At 42.5% G+C, this 27,147-nt stretch overlaps 1 protein-coding gene across 1 annotated transcript in view; it reads left to right on the top strand.

Annotated features, from left to right (window-relative positions):
• The window catches only part of LOC145407205 (uncharacterized), a 165,309-nt gene that overhangs the window by 9,587 nt on the left and 128,575 nt on the right, over window positions 1-27,147 (top strand). The window contains exon 2 of the mRNA XM_080278243.1: window positions 6,282-6,359. Coding sequence (XP_080134369.1) covers window positions 6,282-6,359 — 78 coding nt within the window. The remainder of the gene's footprint in view (window positions 1-6,281; window positions 6,360-27,147) is intronic.

Consider the following 27,147-nt stretch of genomic DNA (forward strand, 5'->3'; position numbering starts at 1 on the left):
GATGATGCTCTGTTGATGACACTGACTAATAGTGACAGCATTCTTGGTAAGTGAGGATGATTCTGATGATGATAATGATTTTAATCTGATTTTATGTCTGGCCATTTTCACCTAAAGTGTCTGGACCAAGTAGCTTAGCTCCTGGTCTCTAATCTCCTGATGTGGTTTTTAAAGATTTGGTAATGGATAGATGGATGGATGTGGTTTTGATTTACATTTTTAATTCTATCCATCCATCCATCATCCCCTATGTTGCCCCATAAGGAGTGTAGGAGCCCTGGGCTAGGAAGGTTGGTCCTGACATTTAAGATGAGAGTGATCAACCTCACTCATCCCTGAGTGGCATTACATGAGCAATAAACCCCAACCACCCCTTGGAGATAAACCTTCACAGGATCAATCTGATTGGAGTGCCGTAATTACCCACTAAACCACCAGGTGCCATAATTTGGTTATATGGTTACCACCCAGCATAGTAAATGGTTTCCTGGTGAACAGGAAATCATTTGGCGTGCCACTCAGTGCAAAGTCACTCACAGGCAGAAGAAGTGGAAAAAGTGAAGGAAAGAAAGATAGAAGAGGGAGTGTAAAGTCACCCGTAGGCAGAAGGGAGAGGAAAGAATGAAGGAAGGAAAAATAGACAGAAGAGGAAGGAAGGACAAGAGGAAAGGACAGACACCTGAGAGCAGCACTACATTGAGTGAGTGGATGGTGAGCATCCTCACTTACCACCTCCCTGGGTGAAATACACTGTTAGCTTGTATCACCATGCTGATATACTTTTTATGTTTTTGCTGTCTCCAGTTACTTACAGAGATCAGAAAAGGTGCCCTCATTATTTCCACTCTTCAGGTGAACTGACTTACCTGTTGATAAAAAGAATTAAGTCTGAAAGACATCTGCTTCAAGGGGTTAATAAAATCTGTATTGCAGCAGGAAGCAAGGGCAAGAAACACCAGTCTTGGGAAGCAGCTGTGAAAATATTGTTGGCATCAAGATACAGCATGTACTGCCAGAAGAGGTAAGGGATTGGGAGAGAGGTAGGTTCATAATAATGTGAAGTAAGATGCAGGGAAGTGTCCTTAGGTGAGAGAGTAGACCAAGAACAAGATGAAGAGGTATTGAGCAGAGTGGTGTCCTTAGGTGGGAGATTAGATCAAGAACAGGACTGTGAGCAGGGAGTTGTCCTTAGGTGGGAGAGTAGAGCAAGAACAGGGTGGAGAGGTAATGAGCAGGGAGTTGCCCTTAGGTGGGAGAGTAGAGCAAGAACAGGGTGAGCAGGGAGTTGTCCTTAGGTGGGAGAGTAGAGCAAGAACAGGGTGCAGGGAGCTGTCCTTAGGTGGGAGAGTAGAGCAAGAACAGGGTGAGCAGGGAGTTGTCCTTAGGTGGGAGAGTAGAGCAAGAACAGGGTGAGCAGGGAGTTGTCCTTAGATGGGAGAGTAGAGCAAGAATAGGGTAAGCAGTGAGTTGTCCTTAGGTGGGAGGGTAGGGCAAGAATAATGTGGAGAGATAATGAACAGAGAATTGTCCTTAGGTGGGCAAGTAGAGCAAGAACAGGGTGGAGAGGTAATGAACTGGGCAGTGTCTGTCGGTGGGAGAGTAGAACAAGAACTGGGTGGAGAGGTAATGAGCAGTGAGGTGTCCTTATGGATTAGAGTAGACCAGGAGCAGGGTAGGGAGATGATGAGCAGGGTGGTGTCCACAGGTGGAAGATGTAGATCAAGAACACTGTGGAGAGGTGAGGAACAGGGAGGTGGCCTTGTTTGGGAGAGGCAGACCAAGGTCGGTGTGAGGAAATAAGGCAGGATGGTATGTTAGAGAAGGTGATGTTAATGAGAGGTGAGTCAAACAAGGTGGAACAGTGAAGAGATGGAGGAGGTTGAGAGGGTGATGTTTCGTGGGAAAAGTGACATAACATTGTCTGTTATCAAGTAGAAGGACAAGTAAACCAAGAACAGAGTGGAGAGGTAAAGCAGGAGAGTATGTGAGAGTGTTGCAGATAAGAGGGATGCCAAATGAGGTGGCAAGATGAGGTAGGGTGGTGCTGGATGACAGAAGTGGCATAACACTGGGATATTTATTATCAAAGGGTAAGAAGTAGTGGTTGACCTAGAAGAAGGTAGAGAAATAAGGTAGGTGAGTTATGAGAGGGTGAAGTGAATGGTAGGTAGCTGAACCAGGATGGAGGGCAGTGTGTCATGGTAGGAGATGTAAAACCAGAATCATTGTGGAGAGATTAGGAGAGTATATGATGGAGGGTGATGTGTTGTGGCAGGAGATGTAGACCAAGAGTAGTGTTGTGTGAGGAGTGGACTGTAGCACCAGTCGAACTAGGCAGTACTCCCAAGGTGGTTGGAAAGCTGATGACAGGGAGAGCTGGGGTTCCCTTTTCATCAGCCTGCGGGACTAGTTCCTGACCATCCCCTTGTGCTGAACTTTTTCATTGTTTCAGTTACACAGAGAGTAGGCCAGCATGCTCTCCAATACAAGTTTCTCTAGCTGTCAACACCAGATACATGCACAGTGCGCACAACACTACCTTTTTCAAAATTAAAAAAATAAGATGGCGACAACTAATCGTGCCTCAGAGTCCCCAGGGGGGGAACCATAAATGCCCCCACTATCCACCCCTCTCCTGGTGATGACTGGTAGACGTGCCTGGAACCACTGTATGACTCACTTCTTCATTTCTGCAACATTCACAACTTGCTTTCTATTGAACATCACCTCTCCTCCTGTAAACCTCATCTTCTCTTCCTGCCTGAGACTCAGCTGTCTGAGGCAAGTGACAGCAAACCCTTTTTTGTATCCTTCTATGTTCTCTATACTCATTTCAAAGCCAAAGGTGGCTGTTGTGTATATGTACGCAACAACCTATCTTGCTCTCGTGTTCCTGAACTTGATTCTTCTGAATTCTCTACTCTCTGGTTTCGGCCCTTCTGTCATTCACTGACTAAATATATCTGTACTGTTTACTTGGCTCCTGATTCTACTGACTATAAAAAATTCTTCGCCGATCTTACTTCTACGATGGAACACATTCGATCCATTTCTCCTTTCTCTGAAATCTCCATTCTAGGAGATTTCAATGTTCACCATCACCTTTGGCTCTCCTCTCCTTTCACTGATCCACCAGGTGAACAAGCCTACACCTTTTCTATCCTTAATGACTCAGAGCAGCATGTACAGCACCCTACCCGTATTCCTGACCACCTTGGAGAGAGCTCCAACATACTTGACCTCTTCCTTACAACTAATCCTTCTGCTTACACTGTTAACCTTTTCCTTCCGTCGGGCTCCTCTGATCACAACCTCGTTACCTTAACCTATCCCATCGCTCTGGTACGGCCTGTGGACCCTCCAAGGAAACGTCGTCTGTAGCAGTTTGGAGCTGCGGATTGGGAGGCCCTTAGGCAGTACTTTGGTTTTCCCTGGAATGATTATTGCTTCCATGGCCGGGAGACATCTGAGTGTGCCTTGTGTATTATGGAGGTTATTCTCTCGGGCATGGAAACATTCATTCCTTTCTCATATCCTTTGACTAATGCAAGAAAGCCTTGGTTTAATCACGTTTATTTTAATGCTGTCCGCAACGAGGAGAGGGCCAATAAAAGGTACTGGAGCCAACCCACCCCTGAATCACATTTTTTTTTTTTTTTTTTTTTTTAATGTTTCTGCCTGGAATCGTGCTAAGTCTGTTCTTCGCTCTGCAAAAAATAATTTCATCCGTACTAAATGCTCTCAACTCTCCAACTCAAATTCTTCCTGCTCCTTCTGGCACCTTGTCAAAAACCTTTCTATCAACTTCACCTCATCATCCTTCCCTCCTCTTTTCTACTCTGATGGTTCTGTAGCTATTTCTTCTACTGATAAAGCAGATCTCTTTGCTCAGACTTTCTCCTCCAGTTCCACCTTAGATGATTCTGGTGCTGTTCCTCCATCACTTCCCCTCTGACTTCCTCATGGCTAACATTAAAATTTCTTCAGCTGATGTATTTTCTGCCATCACTGGCCTCAATACTAACAAGGCATATGGGCCTGATGGAGTCCCTCCTGTTGTCCTCAAGAACTGTGCTTCTGTGCTTGCACCCTGTCTAGATAAACTATTTCGCCTTTGTCTATCAACTTGTACGTTTCCCTCTTGCTGGAAGTTTGCTGTCATTCAGCCAGTCCCAAAGAAGAGTGACCATAGCCAACCCTCTGACTATCGTCCAATTGCTTTAACATCCTGTGTCTCAATAGTTTTTGAGTCTGTTCTTAACAGAAAAGATTTTAAAGCATCTTTCCTATCACTGCCTTCTTTCTTATTGTCAGTATGGTTTCCATCAGGGACGCTTCACTGGCAGTCATCTCACCTTCCTTTCAGACTCCTGGTCATCCTCCTTTCGGGACTTTGGCGAAAGCTTTGCCATTGCACGTGACATCTCAAAGGCTTTCGATCGAGTCTAGCATAAATCTTTAATTTCCAAACTGTCCTCTTACGGTTTCTATCCTTCTATCTGTGCCTTCATCTACAGCTTCCTTTCTGATCGTTTTGTAGCTTCTGTTGTAGATGGCCATCGTTCTTTTCCTAGATCTGTCAGTAGTGGTGTTCCTCAGGGCTATCACCAACTCTGTCTTTTATTCATCAATGATCTTCTAAGTTGTACAGCTAACCCTATCCACTTGTACACTGATGATTCCACCCTTCACCTTTCCATTTGGTTTCCGCAACTTCCATCTCAGCAGTTACTTAACAAACGGGATGAGGCTATGGCACACCTAATGTCTGACTTGGCTCATATCTCTGACTGGGGTAAAAATAATCTTGTTGTTTTTAATGCATCAAAAACTCAGTTTTTACACTTATCAACCCATCAAAAGCTTCCACAGGAGTACCCACTAAAGTTTAATAATATCCAGCTTAATCCTGCATCATCCTTGAACATGCTTGAGGTTTCATTCACTCGGGACTTATCTTGGAAAGGTCATATTGCATCTTTTGTAAAATCTACTTCCAAGAAATTAGGTGTGCTAAGCCGACTCTGTTCCTTTACCCCTTCACAGGTGTTGACTTTATACAGGGGTTTTATTTGTCCCTGTTTAGAGTACAACTCTCATGTGTGAGGAGGCTCCTCACATAGAGCTCTTCTCAATAGGGTGGAGTCAAAGGCTTTTTGTCTCATCAACTCTCCTCTTACTGGCTCCCTTGAATCTCTGTCTCTTCGCCACACTGTTGCCTCTTTATCTCTTTTCTGTCACAACTTCAATGGTCACTGCTCTTCTGAACTGTCTGCTTGCATTCCTCCATGTCTATGACAAGTGCGTAGCACCCGTCTAGCAACTGCCTCCATTTGTAATTTCTTCAAAATTGATTCCTTGTGCCTCTGTATTTCCATCACATTTGTTAGTATTCATCCATTCTCATCTCTCATTTTCATACTTTTCTCCACATTCATTTGAATATTTTTCATTTGCATCCCTTTACTAGGCATGTTTCTGCTTTCAATTTTTTTTTCCCCTGCAAATTCATCATGTATACCTTTTTATATCTCTTGCAGATGCTATTTACTGGACACCTATCTGAAACCTTGTTAAACCTTTGAAAAACTCACTTGGAGCACCCAACTCAGGTGGCAGGATTATTGCAGTACATTAGTTCCACAGTGGCATGGGCCAGGCCATTGTTTTTGTTCTTGTTGACCCAGGCTTATCTACATTAATTTAGTGAACTGTAGGCTGAAGTTGCCCTTATCCTGAAGTCTGCTATTCTTCTTTAGGGGATAGGGGGGAATTGAAGGACATTTACTGTATATGGGCCAGGTGCACAAAAGGATAAGCACCAGGCATTGTTTTTCACCAATTACACTCCCGTATGTGGTGGTGATGTGATATGAAGTGCCAGATTGATTGAAGGTCATATGTTGCTTGGCAGTTTGGTTCCTTAGAAGGAGCTGAAGGTTTTCTTGTGTAATTCCACTTGTGGCGTAACTCAGTCTTCTATTGGTAAATGATCTGTAGCTGTGGTAACCAACCATTGGGCCCATACAGTATGTTAGAAGTAATTAGTGACTGGACTGGACTTTATTTTTATTTATTTATTTATTTTTTTACCTTCACTCCTAAGCAACTTTTTTTTTTTTTTTTTTTTTCCCCTACTGCCTTACCTCCTCCCCTCCCCTTTCCATGTCTCACCAATACTGTTACTTATGCTGTTCCTTGATACCCACAGGTAGATCAATACAAAGATGTGCCATGGAGAGCCTGGAAGTGTTACTGATGCTGTTCCTTAATACCCACAGGTAGATCAATACAAAGATGTGCCATGGAGAGCCTGGAAGTGCCACATATGCAATGTTGATCAGTTTACCTCTCTCAAGGTAAGAGACTTAAGTCAGAGAAGATCATTCCTCCCACCTGATTGCATTTAAAAAGTTAAAAGGAGAACTGGATCACAAAAGCGTACAGTCCACATAATCAGTCCTTTCTGGTGCCCCTGACATCACTCTTGAGGGTGGGATATAAACTCAGAAAATATACAGGGAACGTAGGATAGATTTCCAAGACTAGAGGAGGATTACCTGGTACCAGCTTGTGATAGTATGTAAGCTACATGCTTTTTTTGAAGAAAGTAAGTAACTTGATTATTTGTGAACTGGAAGGTGGTAGAAGTCAGATTGATTCCTGTTTGGGAAAACTGAATAGAAGCATGTTAAACATTTGAGAGTGATTGGTGTGGAGGAATGTGTTGTACAGTACAAGTTCCTTGCATTTTATATGATGCTGAAAAGAAATATGGAAAAAATAAGGTAATATGCCCTGGAAAAAAAAAAAAAAAAGTGTTGAAAATGAGAAAGATAAATTTCATGGATTTCATGATGATGTGCAGAATGGAAGAGACTGCATAGAGCAGTGCATGTGGAATAGGGCCAGCAGGACATAATAAGATTTTGGCCTCCAAGAAGTAGTGGACATAGGCTGTGGCTGGACAAAAGATCCATTGAGGTACAGTGTGTAGTATCATAGGGGTGGAATGACACAGTAGATGAAGGAGATACAAGAAAAAGAAGTCTGTAGACCATGGAAAAAGGGTGGCAAGAAGGAACTGTACTTAGTTACTAAGTGCATAGTCAGAAGGGCAGTACATGTACAGTAGCCCAGAAAGTAACACTGAAAAATCTTAGAGGCAACCACATGGCAGGTATGAGTGAAAATGCATGGAAAAAACACAGGAACAATTTTCAGTGTGTATGTTTACTGACACAAAAACTTGGATCCAGCAGCAGCAGTTCAGGACTTGTTGAGCAAGGCAGTATGAAGAAACCAGTACAGTAAGGTTCCAGATTACATCTGGGTTCTGTTCCCGAGACGTGATGTAAACTGTTTTTATATGTAACTTGGATCTTACCTAGTAATACGTTACGTCAGTGCAGACGTGTTCCTGACAGTGGTATTGTCAGCCATACATCATATACCTGTACAGGGTGTTTCAAAAATAGTGTTCATAAATTGCAGAATGAATAGAGTAGGAAAATATAAATATACGTTACTATGTGACATTTTTTGGAAATTTGTCATATTTACCGTGATATTACACATTTTATGTTTAATAGGAAGCTCTAGGGGATGAAAACGATCCGTAGCTTACCATCACCTCAGTACCTTTATTTTTCATCCATTAGTGTACACCGATGTATTGTACACTACAGAATTACAATAGGTGCTCAAAATTTCTCCCCGTCTCATTGATACAGGCTTGGGCTCAGCGCAGAAGTGACTGGCGTACACATTCAGGTACCCCTGGTGTGTTCCTTAATTCTCTGCATGCCTCTTGAACTCTTTGCCACAGTTCCTGATGAGTGTTGACTGGTGTAGCTTACACCCTGCTCCTCAGGGTGTATGCTACACTGTGTATATATATATATATAAGTTCCTGATGAGTGTTGACTGGTGTAGCATACACCCTGCTCCTCAGGGTGTATGCTACACTGTGTATATATATATATATATATATATATACACTATAGATGAGAATGGGAGTGCGTTAGTGGACATTTGTGCTGGGAGGGGGTTGGTGATAGCCAATACCCTCTTCAGGCATAAAATGATCCACAGGTATACATGGCGAGTGATGAGAAGGGTGGGTGGTGAACTGAATGAAAGGAAGGCAATGATTGATTATGTGTGTGTGGATGAAAGGATGCGAAGATGTGTAAAGGATGCAAGAGTGTATAGAGGTTGGGGGAGTGGACTTTCTGACCACTACTTGGTGGTGGCCAGAATTAGGATGCAAGTAAGATGGAGGAATAGAAGAAGGGAAAGACGAGAGGAAGGAGTAGTTGCAAGGAGAGTGGAAAGGTTACAAGAGGATGAGAAAAAGGCAGAGTATAAGAGAGAAGTGGAGGAATGATTGGGCAAATATGAATTGGAGCAGATGGGAGACGTGGAAGGTGTGTGTAAGATATTTACAGAAGAAATATGTGCAGCATGTGATGTGGTGTGTGGAAGGAAGAGAAGACGGAGGGGGGTGCAAGGAACAGCGTGGTGGACTGAAGAGGTGAAACAGGCTGTTGCACAAAAGAAGAAAGCATACAATGAATGGATGAGAAATAGGGGCGTGGAAGAAGTTGAGAGGTGGAAGAGAGAGTTATATGTGGAAAGGAAGAGACAGGTGAAAAGATTAGTAAGAGAGAGTAAGAAGAGAGTGGATGAGGAATTTGGAAGGAATTTGAGTGTAAAGTGGAGGGACTGTAAGAAAATGTTCTGGAGAGAAGTGAAAAGAGTAAGACAGAGTGGAAGTGAAGTTAGCAGGGGAGTGAAAGATAAAAATGGTAGATTACTAGTGGAGAAGGGAGAAAAAGTGAGCAGATGGAGAGAACACTTTAAGGAATTGTTGAATGTAGAGGATGGAAGTAATGCGAGTATAAGTGGCTGGGGAATGGCTGGGAGAAGGAGGGAGGTGAGAAGACAGGAAGAAATCAGTAGGATAGAAGTTGTGGAAGCAATGAAGAAAGTTAAATCGGGGAAAGCCCCAGGAATTGATGGAGTGTGTGGTGAAATGCTGAAGCATGGGGAGAGATAGTAGTAGAATGGATGTGGAAGATGTGCAGATTGGCCTGGGAGGAAGGTAGAGTCCCGGAGGATTGGAAGTCAGGTATAATTATTCCCTTGTACAAAGGAAAAGGGGAAAAAGAAGTGTGTGGTAATCATAGGGGCATTTGTCTTCTTAGTATAATAGGAAAAGTGTATGGTAGGATACTTATAGACAGAGTTAGAGAAAGAACAGAGAAATTAGTTGGAGAAGAACAGGGAGGCTTTAGGAAGGGAAGAAGTTGTGTAGATCAGATATTCATTCTTTGATCTTTAGTGGAAAAGTTTCTAGAGAAGGGAAAGAAGTTGTATGCGGCTTTCATGGATTTGGAGAAAGCATATGACAGGGTGGATAGACAAGGATTGTGGAAAGTGTTAAGAATATATGGAGTAGATGGGAAGTTGTTGAATGCTGTGAAGAGTATGTACGATGGTGCGAAGGCTGCAGTGCGTGTGGATGGTGAACTAAGTGAATTTTTCTCTTTGAAAGTTGGTTTGAAACAGGGATGTGTCATGTCTCCATGGTTGTTCAATCTGTACATGGATGGGGTAATAAAAGAGGTACAAGGTAGGGTAGTGGATGTTGGAGTGGCCCTGGTGAGAGAGGATAGTGTTTGGAAACTCCCTGTACTGTTGTTTGCAGATGATACTGTGTTGTTGAGTGAAGACGAAGGGGAGCTGCAAGGCTTGGTGGATGAGTTTGAGAGAGTGTGTAAGAAACGGAACCTAAAGGTGAATGTAGGGAAGAGTAAAGTGATGGTCTTTGAGAGAGGTGAAGTTAGTGAATGTACAGCGAGGTTGGATGGTGAGGAATTGGAAAATGTGAGTACGTTTAAGTATTTGGGTAGTGTGATGAGTAAGGATGGAGGTTTGGAGGGTGAAGTGCTTGAAAGGGTACAGCAGGGAAGAAAGGTTGCTGGTTCTTTGAAAGCAGTGATAAGAAACAGGGAAGTGAGCATGGAAGTGAAAAAGTTACTACATGACAGTATTGTGATACCAACTCTAACGTACGGAAGTGAAGCTTGGACATTGTTGGAAGGACACAAGTCAAGAGTGAGAGCAGTGGAAATGAGTTATTTAAGAGGAGCATGTGGAGTCACATGGAGAGAGAGGCTGACGAATGAGGATATAATGGAACGTTGTGGTGTTGATGTGGATGTGATAGAGAGCGTTATGAGGAACATACTGAGGTGGTTTGGCCATGTGGAGAGGATGGAGGGTGAAAGACTGACGAAGAGAGTGTATGTGAGTGAGGTAGAGGGGGGAAGAGGGAGGGGGAGGCCGAGGATGAGATGTAGGGATGGGGTGGAGAGGTATATGAGAGAGGGGGGTGTGAGTTGGGAGCAGGGCAGTGAAATGGTGGGGGGCAGGGCGACTTGGAGGCGATTTGTTTGTGGTCACCCCAAACGGGATTGAGGCGTCTGGCAATAGATAGATAGATAGATATATATACAGTATATACTGTATATATATATATATATATATATATATATACAGTATATATATATATATATATATATATATATATATATATATATATATATATATATATATATATATATACAGTATATATATATATATATATATATATACAGTATATATATATATATATATATATATATGTATATACAGTAATCACTCCAATATCCGGATCAATAGAGCCATCGGTAGGTTCGGATATTGGTTTTGTCCGGATATTGGGCCCCAGCTTATGGACTTGTACTTACGGACCCTAACACAGAGAAACACCTATACAACTCCCTCCGGACATGCATAGCACCTATTAGAACACCCAAATCACACCAATAAGGCACATAAATGACTGAAATAAATGCAATAGACACATAAAATGTGGGTTTAGAAGTATGTTCATACATTAATAAACATTCTGGTACTTATGGACTCTAACCGAACCTAACCTAACCGAACCTAACCGAACTCTGAAAAACACATTCCTACTGCACATGCATGAGGTAAGTTTAGTATGGAAAGAAGTACAGTATGACACTTTCTGGTAAGTATAGTATGGGAAAAAATACAATATGAAACATTCTGGTAAATATAGTATGGAAAATAGTACAACATGAAACATTTTGGCTACTTACAGCAAGTCCCTGGCCACCTCGATGAATAACCGCCTCCTCTCGGACTCTGACAGTAAGAACGATTTCCTGAAGCACTTGCACTACACTCTTCCTGAAGTCTTGCACTGAACTTAGTCACTAACACACAGAAGTCCGTTCTTTTCACAGTGTTCACTTTAGTCCAAATAATGTTCCATTAAATTTAAGTGTTGCACATTAACTTTTCCCAAGTTTTTTTAAGTTTCCAAAGCCAAAACAAAGAAGGTTAGTTACGTTAAATTTCTTTTCTACTTAGTCTTTTCTCCCAACTTGAAAACCTTAACACAACACACCGTTTTTTTCACTGCACAACACTCAAAATTCCCGTGTGGTCTAGTGGAGAAGTTCTTGCTGTTTATTCACTGTCAGAGCCCGAGAGTATCACTGGCAGGCGTCCAAGGGGTGCATCGGTGGGTAGTGGTGATGGCGTACCGACTACAGAAGACTCTGAAGACAGCCGCAAACTCACGTCGAGCGGTGACTCCACTGTAGCTGATGTGCTGGGCTGTGGCTCGGAGCATGAGGGCCTGTCTTGGGGAGGCAACGGAGTGGAACCAGGGCTTGGCACAGCGGGGGTCACGGGCCTGAAAAAACTGTCAATCGTTGACTGACGCAAGGACCGACGATTCTGGCGATTGATGATGCACTGCCGGAAAGCACGCACTTCCTCCACGAGTCCCAAGGGCCCCATCTCCCTGTCGCAGTCCGGGTGTTCCAGGTAGTCTAGGACGAACTCTAGATGTTCCCGGAGTGCGCTCAGCTTGGGGATGGCTGGAGTAGTGTCCTGCTGGGCGGAGTCTGCATCATCATCGCCTTCGTCGTTGGAATCTTCAAGTTCGGGACTGACACCAGCAACCGAAGACGCGATCTCGATATCAGACAACGTCTGATACCCAGGATCGCCCTCGTCGTCGTCCAACCACTCACGAACATTGTCCACATCAACATCGTCGCCGTGCGTACGTAGCCGTGCATGGAAGTCATCCACGTCAAACCCTAGGAAATCGTACTCCACATCTGTTCCGAGAAGCAGACGAGACCAACCATTTTCAAGAGTTTTCACAGGGACTTCCTTCCATGCACTAGCCCAGTTGTACAGCGCAGACTTGATGTTGTAGCGGCGAAGGTTTTCCAAAGTCCGCTTGCCTCGAGTGTCATGTCCTTCCCTGCGCTCGTCCTCGTCCTCGAGAACCACCATCACCTCGTCCAGGAACTTCCGACGGTACAGGCGCTTTGTTGCCACGATCACTCCTTGGTCCATTGGTTGAATGAGAGCAGTCGTATTAGGTGGCAGAAACATGCACCTAATACGGCCATTCTCAGCAACCAAGTCCTTGTCGCACGGGTGGGCAGGTGCATTGTCGAGGAGAAGGAGAGCCTTTACCTGGTCGCGAGGAATTCCCAGTGTCTTCGTCTGGTAATGTATGACCTCCTTGACGAAGTGATGGTGAAACCAGTCTTTGAAAATCACAGCTGTGAACCATGCTTTCAAAGAATGGTACCATACGACAGGAAGGACATCCATAACCCCACGAAGGCACCGAGGCTGCTTTGCACGGCCAACAATAACGGGCTTAAGCCGGTGCATGCCGTTAGCATTGGCACAACACAAAGCAGATATCTGTTCCTTAGAAAGCTTGCGGCCAGGTACACGCTTCTCCGTCTCATCGGCGAGAGTGTTCGTTGGCACCGAGCGATAGAATAGGCCAGTTTCGTCAGCGTTATAGACTTGACCGAGAGTGAGGCCCTCCCTGTCGATCAAGCCTTTCACCTTGTGCCGAAACTCGTCCACTCCATTCTCGTTAGCGTCCAATGCTTCGCCATGTGCTTTACGGTTAGTAAGGCCATGTCGCAACTTGAACGCGAAGAGCCAACCCTCGGATGCCTTGAAGTCTAGGGCGTCGTGAAGCCTTGCAAACTTCTCAGCAGCAGCCTTCAGCTCCGTTCCACGTACCATCACACCAGCTGCACGTTGCTGTCGATACCAAATCAACGTGGAGCGGTCGATTTCTGCATACTTGGGAGTAAACATAACCTTCCTCTCCACGTTGCGTTTGCTTCTCGACGAGAAGTCAGCCGTGTACTGCATGAGCTTGTCTCGGGAACGCTTGATATCAAACAAAGTCGACCGGGCCAGGTTGAACTCGCGGAGAATGCGAGAGGAAGACCAACCCGCATCAACCTTCTCCAATATCTCCCGTTTCTTCTCCAGAGTCAACACCACTCTCTTCCTTTTCTCAGGAGGCGGGGCCATCATCACACACACTAAGAGTAGGGCAGAGAGCAGCAGGAGGCCTTGCAGCAAGTACGGCACCACCACAAAAGCGAGCACGTGGGCAGCCATGACGAAGAGCGTAGGTCTTGTCGCGGTGAGAGACAGGCGGGAAGTGGGGAGGATGCAGCGGCGCTCTATCGGACGTCGGAGGAATGACGAACCAAAACAATGCTCTCACGCGGCGCGCGTCAAGTTCAAATTACGGACGGCAAAAAATCGATTTTTTTTCCAATTTTTTTGGATTTTCGGACCATTTTGGGAATGTTTGATCCCAGGACGATAAGGTTCGGTTAGTGGGGATGTTCGGTTATTGGGCGTCCGGATATTAGAGGGATTACTTATATATATATATATATATATCTATAGATATAAATATATATATATATATATACAGTATATATATATATATATATATATATATATATATATATATATATACACATATATATATATATATATATATATATATATATATATATATATATATATATACACATATACAGTATATATCAATCAATCAATCAATCATTTCCTGTGGCACCCTCGGGGATGCATAGGGCCTTGATGAACTCACACCACCACATCCTATCTTGTGCTAACTCCTCAAGATCTCCCCAACACTCATCTCCAGCTTCCCGTCTCATTGTCCTCACCCACGTCTCTTTTGGCCTTCCTCTACCTCTCCTACCAGGTGCCACCCACCCTGGTGTACCTTGTAGTATTCCCTGTCTCCTATACACATGTCCTAGCCACTTCCATCGTGAGAATCTAACATATTCATCGATCGGCTGCACTCCCGTTATTTCTCTAATTCTACTATTTGGTATCCTTTCCCACCACTTAACTCCTAATATTCTTCTAAGTGCTTTATTTTCAAACACCAAGAATTTATTTTCCATAGTCACTGTGCTGTACCAAGACTCGTGTCCATAAATTAAGATACTCCTAACCATTACCTTATAAAGTTTGATTTTTGTATGCACAGAGAAATTATTATTATTCCAAATATTTTTAAGCATTCCCATTGCCTGATTAGCCTTCTTTAACCTTTCCTCGAATTCAAAGTTTAAAGAACCATCCTTGGCTAAATAAGTACCTAAATATTTAAACTTATCAACTTGCTTTACAACCATACCTCCAATTACACATTCCTGCGCATTTTTCATATTCATATTGATTATTTCAGTTTTTCCACAATTAATAACCAAACCCACCTTGCGACCTTCACTCACCAAACAGTCCAACACTCTCTGCATCTCTTCTGGCCCATCACAAATAAAAACTATATCATCTGCATAATCTAAATCCAAAAGTTTCCTGTTCTCTCCCCAAAGTATACCTGCACCGGTTTCTGTTCCAACATGTTTCATAATGTAATCAATGACCAATATAAATAGTAAAGGAGATAGAACACCACCTTGAATTACTCCGGACTTGACTTCAAACGAATCACTCAGACAACCATCAACCATCACTTTACAAAATGTGTCCTCATGCATGTTCATAATGACCCTCACAAACTCCTCTGGTATTCCATAATGTCTCATGATCTTCCCCATAGACTCTCTCGAAACACTATCAAAAGCCTTTTCAAAATCAACAAAACAAAGACTTAACGGTACTTTCATTTCATTAACTTGCTGCATCAAATGCCTAACTATAAAGATCTGATCATTGCAACCACGTCCCTTTCTAAAACCAGCCTGTTCATCCCTCAGAATACCCTCAACCACCGGCTCCAACCTATTTAACAACACTCTACTGAAAACTTTCAAAGCTATCGGTGACAAAGAGATTCCCCTCCAATTACCACATTCACTCAGGTCTCCCTTCTTCGGAACTCTAACAATTACACCATTCTTCCAAACTGATGGTAGTAACCCCGTCACCCATATCTTATTGAATAGCTTGGTCAAGATCATTATTAATCTATCCCCCTCCACTTTAAACATTTCCGGAAATAAACCATCCTCCCCTGGTGCCTTATTATTCTTTAACTGTTTTACTGCTTTCTCCACTTCTGCAAGCCTCAACTCTCCTGTTTCTATATTTAAATCTTCCTGAGCAGACGGTATATCCTCTTCTGGTGGTATTGGTCTATTAAGAACTGTCTCAAAATGCTCTTTCCATCTATTTTTAATATCTCCATCTTTGGTCAATAAATTTCCTTCCCTGTCTCTAACTGGTATTTCCTTGCGTTTACCTGCATTACCACTCAGTTCTCTAATCGATTCATATGCTATTCTTTGACTCTGTCCATCATTTTTGTTTATTAGGATTTCAGTCTCTGCAACCTTTTCATCCACACATCTTCTTTTATCTCTCCTAGCTAACCTTCTTACTTCTGAATTCAAACTCCAGTACGCAGCTCTTGCTAATTCAATCTCTCGTTCATCAACGCATTGCATCTCACTCCTCAATTTAGCCTCACCTCTCTTTTTTATCATATCCCACGTTTCCTCTGATATCCATTTCTTTCTCCTGAATCTATGTCTCCTTCCAATCGTACATTCAGCAGTCTCATGCAAAACTTTGTTCACATCCTCCCACATCTCATCTACACTTCTCTCCCCCTCTTCCAACGTTTCCAACACCAAAAACCTATTTCTGCATTCTAATCTGAATTCCTCCTTTTCTTCTCCTTCCCTTCTAAGCTTAACAATATCGTATCTACCAACACCAGATTTTTCATTCTTCTGATTTTTAAGTTTAAACCTTATTTTTGCAATGCTGAGTTGATGGTCACTACCAATATCCGCTCCCCGTTTAACATGAACATCTAGCAGAGAACTTCTATGCCTCCTACTGATAGCGATGTGATCAATCTGATTTTTATATTTTCCACACGGTGACACCCAAGTTGTCTTGTGTATATTGCAATGCTGAAAGAGTGTGCCCCCGATGACTAAGTCATTTGCTAGACAGAAGCTTCCAAACCTCACTCCGTTTTCACTCATCCTACTACCAACTCCCATCTTACCCATACATGCCTCAAATCCCTCATTTGAACAGACCATTACTGCATTAAAGTCTCCAACGCAGATAAAAACATCATGTCTAGGTACCCTTCCTACTCCTTCTTGCAACTTTTCATAAAATGTGTCTTTCCTTTCATCGAGTGCATCATTAGTAGGTGCATAACACACAAACAGACTGATGTTGCCATGATTTGATTTAAACCGTGCGTATAGCAATCGCTCATCTATAGGATCCCACTCACTTAAAGCCTTATTTGCCTTACAACCCAGCAACAATCCTACTCCCTGATAATGCATTCCGTCCTGTCGGCCAGATATCAATAAACGTATACCATCCTCCAAATCCAACTTATCGACTCCAGTTAATCTAGTTTCTGTCAGAGCACAAATATCAAGTCCGTAATTTTGAAAAACCTTCACTAACTCATCGATTTTACCGTCATGATTTAGCGTTCTCACATTCCAGTTACCAATTTTAATTGTATTTTTTGCATTGACAAAGGAATTAGATTGTAACTGAGGCAACCGTGAGATTATTAGCACCCCCTGCCCATTTAAGGGCTGCACGGGACTGGGGGCCATTATTGTTCTTTCAGAGTCCATCAAGGTTTCTTTGGCTAACTTCCTGAACAGTATACAGTATATATATATATATATATATATATATATATATATATATATATATATATATATGTATATATATATATATATATATATATGCATATATACATATATATATATATATATATATATATATATATATATATATATATATGTATATATATATATATATATATATATATATATATATATATATATAGATATATATATATATATATATATATACACAGGTATATATATATATATATATATATATATATATATATATATATATATATATACAGTATACACACACACACACACACAGTATATATCCATCCATCCATCATCCAATCCTACATTGCCCCAAGAGGAGCATAGGAGCCCAGGGCTAGGCAGTTGGTCTCAACATTTAAGATGTGAGTGACCAGCCTCACTCATCCCTGAGTGGTGTTACATGAGCAATCAACTCCAACCATCCCTTGGATATAAACCTTCACCGGGTCAATCCGACTGGAGCGTAATAATTACCCACTAAACCACCAGGTGCCAAAATTTGGTTATATGGTTACCACCCAGCATAGTAAATGGCTTCCTGGTGTACAGGAAACCATTTGGCTTGTCACTCAGTGTAGAGTCACCCTCAGGCAGAAGGAAAAGGAAAGAATGAAGGAAAGAAAGACAGAAGAGGAAGTGTAAAGTCACCTGTAGGCAGAAGGAGAAGGAAAGAATGAAGGCTAGAAAGACAGAAGAGGAGGGAAGGAAAAAAGGATGGAAGAGAGGAAAGGGCAGACACCCGAGAGCAGCAATATATCGAGTGAGTGGATGGTGAGCGCCCCCACCTACCACTAAACAGTATATATATATATATATATATATATATATATATATATATATATATATAATTCTCTGATAAGGTATATAGTGTAAGAAAATGCCTGTTGATTTTAATAATAACAATGACTTTTTATATATACCTCAACACTTGGCAACGTTGCTTTCCAACGCTGTCACGCTTGTAGGTGAGTCAGTGAGGATAGGTCAGGTGTCAATCCGCTGGTCACATCCTCTCTGACCGCCATCAAAGATGGAAGCTCCTACCCCTACTACTTGCCCTCGTCTGCTCCACAGTCGAGAGAAAGATCTTATTTACAGCGTAAATAAGTATTTTTTAGAAGAGAAGGCAAACAGGAGACCTATAATTGATCCCTCAAAAGCTGTTGCTTGAACAGCAAAGGCCACCAACGTGAGTGAAGTAACAGTCAGAGAGAGAGAGACAGAGACAGACAGACAGAGACAAAGGAGGTTTTTCCTCAAATTCTAATAATTCATAAAACCGTATAGCCTTTTTATAAAATTAAATCTCCATAAAATGTTGATATTATATGGGGGGAGAGAAAGAGAGAGGTATAAAAAAAAAAATAGTGAGCTGGGAGTGTGGGTTAACTCTTGTCTCTAATCCGATAATTGGCCCAGTAGAAACTGTGGCAACGTTGCACGTAGGGGAATTCCCGTGAGGGACAACGCCTAAACGATCTGGATATTTTGGAAGGTATAGGTGGACAGGCAATGGGACCTCCATGGCCTATCCACTTGTCAGAGTACATAGCATTAAGGAAATCCCTCTTACCTCGTGCTAAGTGAGGTGGAGCCCCATCATGCTGGAACCACATTTGCGTACATGTTCTGAGGGGCACATCTTCAAGTAGTCTGGGGAGGCATCCTGAAGAAATCTGGTGTACACATTGCCTGTAAGTCATTGTGGTAGCAAAAAAGGTCCGATTAGATGATCACCAAGAATACTGCGCCACACATTGATCGCAAAGCGTTCTTGATGTCCCCTTGTTGTTGCTACATGTAGGTTTTCTGCCCCCCATGTTTGTGTATTATGTTGGTTTATCATGCCACTTCTTGTGAACACAGTCTCATCACTCCACAAAACATGTGCAAGAAAACCGTTGTTGTCCCTCGCATGAGTAAGAAGCCACCTACAGAAATCCACTTGCTGGGGATAATCACGTTTGGTCAGAGCATGGATGGGCTGGTGATGATATGGGTACAGGCCTTGTCTGTTTACAATCCTCCATACAGATGCATGAGCCACACTGAATTGTGCACCATGTCGACATGTACTTGTAGATGGTTCATTTCCGATGGCGTTGAGAATATCCTCTTCTACATCGAGTAGGCGCTCAACATGAGGCCTTCCTCTGTTTACTGCACGTGGATTCAGTGTGCCATATTCCCGTAGTCGTCATCCTACACGAAGGAAAGTAGGCCGAGATGGTTGCCTCCGGTTAGGATATCGCTAACCATACATCCTTACTGCTTCAGCTGCATTTCCTCCTGCTGCACCCAACGTAAGCATGTCTGTGTACTCTGCAGACATGTATGGCTCCATGTCTGGTGCTGACTTAAGACTGCTGGTACATCCTTCTTTCTCTCACCTTCTCACAGTACTTTCAAATCACGAAGCTTTGTTCAAACCCATGAGGCAAACATGATTTGCTGCTTCAGGTTCATGTTTATGTAGGTTTCATTAATAGTGTACATTACATCAGTGTACACAAAATTGTGAAAAATAAAGGTATTCAGGTGATGGTAAGCTACGGATTGTTTTCATCCCCTAGAGTTTCCTATTAAACATAAAATGTGTAATATCATGGCAAATATGACAAATTCCCCAGGATATCACATAGTAAAGTATATTTATATTTTCCTACTCTATTCATTCTGTAATATATAAACACTATTTTTGAAACACCCTGTATAATACTGCTCAAACTGAGGGGATATAGGAATTTGTAAATAAAACACAGAATAATACAGTAATGATCTTTACTGTAGAAAAAATCTGACTGGTTAAACTAATATCTGGAGTAATTCAGCCAAGCCCAGTGCCAAATAACATGAAATGCCAGATACTGCATAGTACCTCCCATTGGCTGAATATTCAGCGTCAAGCCAGTTATTGTGTTGCTGTCTGTCTCAGCCCTCTATCTTAAACTCTTTTCCATGAGTAAACGATGAAAATTAAGCATAAAATACAATAAAGTAATGATACAATACAATAATACAGCTCCGGTTGGCTACTGTTCACGAGCCTGTTGATACACCTATGCAGGATTTTGCATAGAACTGTTGGTTACATCCTGTTTCATTGCCGGATATTGCTTTAATAGAGTCGAGCCAACAGTGGCAGATATTGCATTGGGCAGGATATTGTGATGACGGCTAATTGAAAGTTTACTTACAGTAATCCCTCAGTGATCCGACATAATAGAGCCAAAGGCATATCTGGGTAGAGACGAAGTTTGGATAGGGAGCTGTATCCTCAACTGTACACATACCATACCTATACCCATACTTAGCCTATATATACAGTATCCTTCCTAATTTTGGCATTGTTCTTTGGTCTGTCAGCGGTTTTTAGACATCAGAACACACATTGGAATACGCGGTATAATCCTAAACACTAAGAAAACAATTCACAAAAAAAAACTCACAAAACACTGCCTATATGTATAGGGCCTCTCCTAATTTCAGCAGTGTTCTCAGTCTTTCATCTGTTTTTAGACATCAAAACACACATTGGAATATGCAGTATAAACCCTAGACACTAAGAAAACAATGCTTGAACAAAAATCCACATATACCTTACTTATGTGTACAGTACCCCTGCTAATTGTGGCAATGTTCTTTGGTTTTTCAGCTATGTAGACATCAAAACACACACAGGACTATCCATTATAATGCTAGATACCAAGAAAACAATGCATAAACAACAAAAATTCACAAAGAAGTCAGTGAAGATGATGGTTACACAATGAGTTTCAGAACCCATGTTGTCATTAAGCCTGCCATACTGCAACTGACTCACTGAGCGGAAAATTATCCAATTAAGTCTGTGTCTGCTTCCTCCTAGACACAAAGAAAAACATTTCCACAGCCAAGTTTGTCCACGGAAATTGGTTACATTGGTATAAATTGTATTCCATAGTCTTCGCTGGTGTTTATACTCTTAGATAAGCTGATAAAAACACACACAACTGATGAGTGAAAGTACAGAAATGCAGTGAGAAATGAACTTGTTCAAGAGTAAAAAGAGCTTCATATTACTTCACCACATTCTAGTGCATAATTTTTCCCACACCATGCAAGAGCTAAGCATATGTCTAGATGCAGAATTTCACGAGCTTTGTCTTTGTTTTTCAGAATTTTGATAACGACCAATAGTTTTCTAGTAAATCACCAAAAACTTTTAAAAAGTCACTCGTGGCAATGGAGGGCGGGTGGGAGGCCAGGGTAGGAGAGGGACTGGGGGAGGGGGACTTGGACCATTTTGGGATGAGGCAAACAGGCAGTTTTGCTCTGCTGGTGGGTTATGGTCTGTATTACTCGCACGCTGGTGGAATTTTCCGTTAGGTGAGGAAGCTGACGGCCATTTTTGCTCCGCTGGCGAGTTAGGGTCTGTATTACTCATGCAGTGGCAGAAATTTATGATGGATCCAGCCAGCTGGGGGACTTGGACCATTCAGTAGGGAGCTGGACAGCCTTGTTTGCTTTGCATGTTGATTACTGTCTTTTGCCCACATGTGGACAGAGAGGCCGGTGAGCCACCCAACTGGCTCTGACTTTGTAGGCTTATGTCCGGGTACAGACAGATACATCCGGATATGGACCTAATAGAGCTAAGGCCTAATGTCCATATATGGAGCATGACCAGATACAGAGTGTATATGGATAAATGAGTGGTTACTGTATACAGTAATCTTTCATTTATCCAGATGGCCGTTGCCCGGACACTGTGATCTGGCTGTTCGAAACCATTATTCTTACATTTTTTCATATCTGGACAAAATGCTTGCATCTTGGTAGAAATTATGGCTGCATGAACAGTTTTGCGCCCGGCTGGACAGGAATAGCCTGGTTGCATTGTCCTGTCTGGCTGAGTAGTTCACCCAGTGACCGCTACAAACCCCCTGTCAGTCATTCTCAGTTCCCGCGCGATGACAGTGTAGTGAACGTCTCCTCTTGGACAGTTGTTATGACGGCGCACATGGTGGCTTTTGTGGTTGTTCCTTACCTGCTTCAGGCCTTTCTGTTCCTTGCATGCCTCTTCTAGGGTGTGATGATGGCCCTTCCACCAGGTAAAAGGAAGGGGGTAGTGGTGACTCTGGAGTAGTGGGAGATCCTGGGTAAAATTGATTGAGAATGGTTGAATCGTAAGTGTTGCTTTTGATTTTATTCTAGCTTAAAGTGCTGTGCCATGATTTTATTCTACTTTATCATGATTGTATCCCATTCTGCCATTATGCCTTGTATGCCCACTGCTCTTTTCCTGCATTGCCTTTTTTTTCTTCACGTTTTCACGTCACTGCAGAGTATGGCCCTGCAGTGGTGGTTGTTTGCCTGTGGTTGATGGGTCTGCTTGCCTGTGGTAATTGTTTGGCTGTGGTTGATAGGTCTGCTTGACCAGATAGAGTAGTGTTAAACAACAGGAACAGGTGTTGTACGATGTACTGTAGTGGGCTTTTACACTGGCTTTCAAAGTTAGGTTATGTACGAAGGGAGGCCAGGATAGAAGTCCATTATCTGGACAGAGCCATTACCCGGACATGCCTTTGGCTCTATTACATTAGATAATCGAGGGAATACAGTACTGTATAGTAATCCCCAGTTTATCTGATGCAGCATAACCCGACAGAGGAAAAAATCTGGCTGACTTAAAGCATGAATGTACAGGTCATCCCCACTATAGCGACGAGATGCGTTTGGGAAAACCCATTGTTGAGCCGGGGTATTGTTAAACGGGGACATTATAACAGAAAGCATAGGGATGCTTTTGGGAGCCTTGGGATTACCCCCCCCCCCCAACCAAGTCCAAAACCCAACCAAATGAGTCCAAAAGCAAGTTTCCAGCTCACCTAAGCCCCCAGATAGCATTAAAACAAGGTAAGCTAAACCCAAAACCAGTTTATAACTCACCTAAACCCAAACATCTGAAAATCATCAAAAATAAGTCTGGAAAAAAAATCAAACAGTAAACTGTACCCAAAAATGACAGTGTTCACCCCACCTATGACTATAACACATTAATCTGAGTTGAGAAACAGTTTATAAATCAACCTAGACAGAAAATTCAAGTCTAAAGTAACATCAAAATTGGTAAAAAAAATAAATAAATAAATCCATCAGGTAACTGGGGACTGGCCATTGATAGGCAGGGAAGGGTGTTGATTTTCTCATATCACTAAGATGGGGTATCATAGAATGATGGATTGTATAACAATATAACAGGGAATGCCTGTAATGAGAGTAAATGAAAGGATTATAGCAGTGAAATTATTGTATGGTAAACTCATGATTTTAGTTATATTGCATATGCTTCACAGGTTGTTTTGGATGGTGAAGAAAATTAGAGATTCTGAGAAACTTGATACATGTGAGTGATGGTATGAGGGGCAATGAGAAGGTAGTTTTGTGTGAGGTTTTAAATGGTTATGTGGGTGAAGCAGCTCAAAGATATGAAGGTGTGCACAGGGAATGCAGGGGGTGCACATGTGGTATGAGGGATGGGAAAGGAAAATGATACTGGAGTTGAGGCAATGAACATGATTGTGTGCATCACACATTTAGGAAAAGAGAGAGGAGACTGATTACTTACGAGTCTGGGGGTAACATTAGCCAGATCAACTACTTCCTGGTCAGTAAGGCTGATAGAAGGATAGTGAAGGATATTAAAGTTTTAGGAAGAGAGGAGTGTGTGCAGCAACACAAATTACTGATATGTGTTGTGGTGCTCAAGGTGAAGGTGGTAAATAAAAGGATCTATGAACCCAGGAGGAAAATATGGAAGTGGAAAACCAAACAGTAAGGGATGCCTTGTATAGTGAGATGAGTAAGGTAAGTGGCAAGACAGAGAGCTGTAGACAGAAGTGTTAAACAGCAGTAGAGAGTTCTCAAGAACAGTCTCTTGAGAGTTACTGATTCAATGTGTGAATGGACAAGGGGTCCTCCAAGGCATAAGGTAGTATGGTGGTGGGATGAGGATGTAGAATTCACAGTTAAGAGAAAAGAAGACTTTTCCAGGAATGGAAAAGAGGTGGTAACAAAGAGGAATATTTGGCTGCAAAGCATTGGGCTAGAAAAAAGGTATACAGGGCAAAATCTGAGTCTCAGAGCCTTTATTGGGTAACGTAAATAGTGCATTGGGCTAGAAAGAAGGTATACATGGCAGAATCTGAGTCTCAGAGACTTTTACTGGGTAACCTAAATAGTGCTGAAGGGATGAATATGGTATTTAAGATGGTAGATCAGCTGAGGGAAAACAGGAATATCATAGGGGACCTGTGTGTGAAGAATGATGAAGGAAAGGTAGAGGTGGACATTGAAACTATTGAAGATGCCAGGAGAGAGCATTCTAACCAGTTGCTGAATGATGTTTGACCGGAACAGGGAAGGTTTGGAGTCAGCGGATCCTGTGTTTGGCCCTTGGCCTTTGATTGATGCTGCTGCTGTGAGCAAGACAATAGGCAGGATGCAGTTGGGGAAGGCGGCAGGTTTGTCTGTGTTGACTGGTGAAATGTTGAAGGCCTGAGGAGATACTGGAGTGGGTTTAGTTACTGACTTGATAAATATGATTACAGCATGTTTGTCTTGGTTGACTGGTGAAATGTTGAAGACCTGAGGAGATGTAGGAGTGGGTTTAGTTGTTGACTTGATAAATATGATTATTAGTGGTAGGTGGGGACACTTACCATCCACTCACTCGATGTAGCGCTGCTTTCTGGTGGCTGCCCTTTCCTCCCTTTTTTCCTTCCTTCTTCTTTTGTTGTTCTTTCCTTCATTCTTTCCTCTTCCTTCTGTCTACAGGTGACTCTACACTGAGTGACAACCCAAATCTTATCGTGTATGCCAGGAAACCATTTACTGCACTGGGTGGTAACCATATAACCAAACTATGGTGCCTGGTGATTCAGTGGATATTTAAGGGTTCCAACTGGATTGAGCCTATGTTGGTTCGTATCTAAGGGGTGGTTGGGGTTTATTGCTCACATAATGCCAGTTAGGGATGAGTGAGTCTGGTCACTCTCATCGTAAATGTCAGGACCAACTTGCCTAGCCCCGGACTTCTATGATTCTCATGGGGCAACACAGGTCTAGATGATGGATGGATGTTGTCCCGGATGACTAACTGAAGAGTGTGATTGTATGTACAAGGGGAATGGTGATGCCCTGGAAAGAGGAAATAACAGAGGCCTAAAACTTTTGGATCAGGTAATGAAGGTAATTGAGATAGTTCTAGAAGGTATGATTAGGGAAAGGGGGACTGTTAATGAGATGCAGTTTGGCATTATGCCAGGGAAAAGGACCATTGATTCCATATTCATTGTCTGACAGCTTGAGGAAAAATATATAAGAAAGAAAAAGGAGTTGTACATTGTTTTTGTTGATTTGGTGAAGACCTTCGACAGAGTCCCTAGGGAGGTGGTTAAGTGGGCAATGAGAAAGCTTGGGATTGAGGAGTGGCTGGTTTGAGCGGTTATGGCCATGTGTGTGGGTTATTGCACCCACATACATAAACATAACCACTCTAACCAGCCACTCCTCAAGTCCAATCTTTCTCTTTACCCACTTCACCACCTCCCTAGGGACTCTGTCAGTGGACTCCCATGGGAGGTATTGTATGCAAATGACTTGGTGTTGATTGCAGAGAATGTAAGGGAGGCAGAAGAAAGATTTAGGAAGTGGAGAGATGGAATGGGGCATAAAGCTTTGAGAGTAAATGCAGTTAAAAGTAGTGATCTTTAGGGCTGGTGGCGGTACCGTCAAAGCAGAGGGAGAGTGGCCATGTGCGGTTTGCCACAAGAGTGTGTAAAGTAGCTTCATTTTGTGCAGTACTTGTGATAAATGGGTGCACAAGAGGTGTAGTGGTATTAGAGGTGGACTGTAAGGTAATGCTGATTTCATATGTGTAGTGAGTTGGGGAGAGCATGCAGAGATTGTCAGGCATGAAAGGATTAATCTTGCTGGTGATTCTCTTGGGTGTGTGGAAGAGCATTTTTTAACTGGGGGACATGTTATGTGCTGGAGGTGGGGCTATGGCAAGAGTATGAAGGGAGTGGTTGGAGGAAGTTCAGGGAGCCATTGCCTCTCCTGACATAGAGAAGACTGTCCCTTCATGCTGAGAGATCTTTGTTTTCTGCATGTATTAGGAGTGTAATGGTGTATGGTAGTGACACCTGGGCAATAAAGGAAGAGGATATTCGTAGGCTTAAACATACAGAAATGACAATGATTAGATGAATGTGTAGTGCATCCTTGAATGTGAGACCTGGAGGGGATATGTTTACTATTGAAGATTTGGGAGGAAGGATGGGACTGGAGTGTACAGGTGTTGTGATGAGAAGGGGTAGATTGAGATGGTTTGGGCATGTGGAGTGGATGGAGGATGACAGTTTGATGCAGGTGAGAAGTGTGAACATTGAGGGTGGGGTTGTGAGAGCCAGACTGAAAAAGACCTGGAACAATGTCATAGAGTGTGACCTTAGGGATGGGGGACTGAATAGGGAGACTGCCAGAGATTAAGCAGTGTGGAGAGTGGCCATTAGGTGACCAAGGCTGACACATCCAAGCATGTTGGTGCCTTTATGAAGGATGTAATACAATATGATATGATGCAGGAAAAGGGTTGGAAGTACAGTGGGCTTGCACAGTATGCAAGTGGATGGGCGGTCCGTGACCTTGCGCACTGTGATTTCGGGTACTGTGAATACATAATCTCATGGGAAAAACAACTTATAGGCAGAACCCCCTCAAGCCTTGACGTTTTTTCAACTTTAGAGATTTAATAAAGGGAAAATTTGGAAGATATATACTACAGATTTAGCTAAACAAAAATATGTCAGTCACCTTAAAAACAGTTGACAACAGACCTGATGGACTTAAATAGCAGGGGTTCCGAGGCGTGGCAGCACACTTAGAGTGCCCCTGCTGCACCTGCCACACCATGCATGTTTAACAGTTGCCAGTGTTGTATTATTCCAGGTTTTGACGAAGAAATTTACGATCTGTCGAATGTTATGTTTCTTCCAGAATG

This window comes from Coenobita brevimanus, chromosome 72 (genome assembly GCF_032717465.1).
Source record: "Coenobita brevimanus isolate Jiangsu-jjx chromosome 72, ASM3271746v2, whole genome shotgun sequence".
Taxonomy (NCBI): domain Eukaryota; kingdom Metazoa; phylum Arthropoda; class Malacostraca; order Decapoda; family Coenobitidae; genus Coenobita; species Coenobita brevimanus.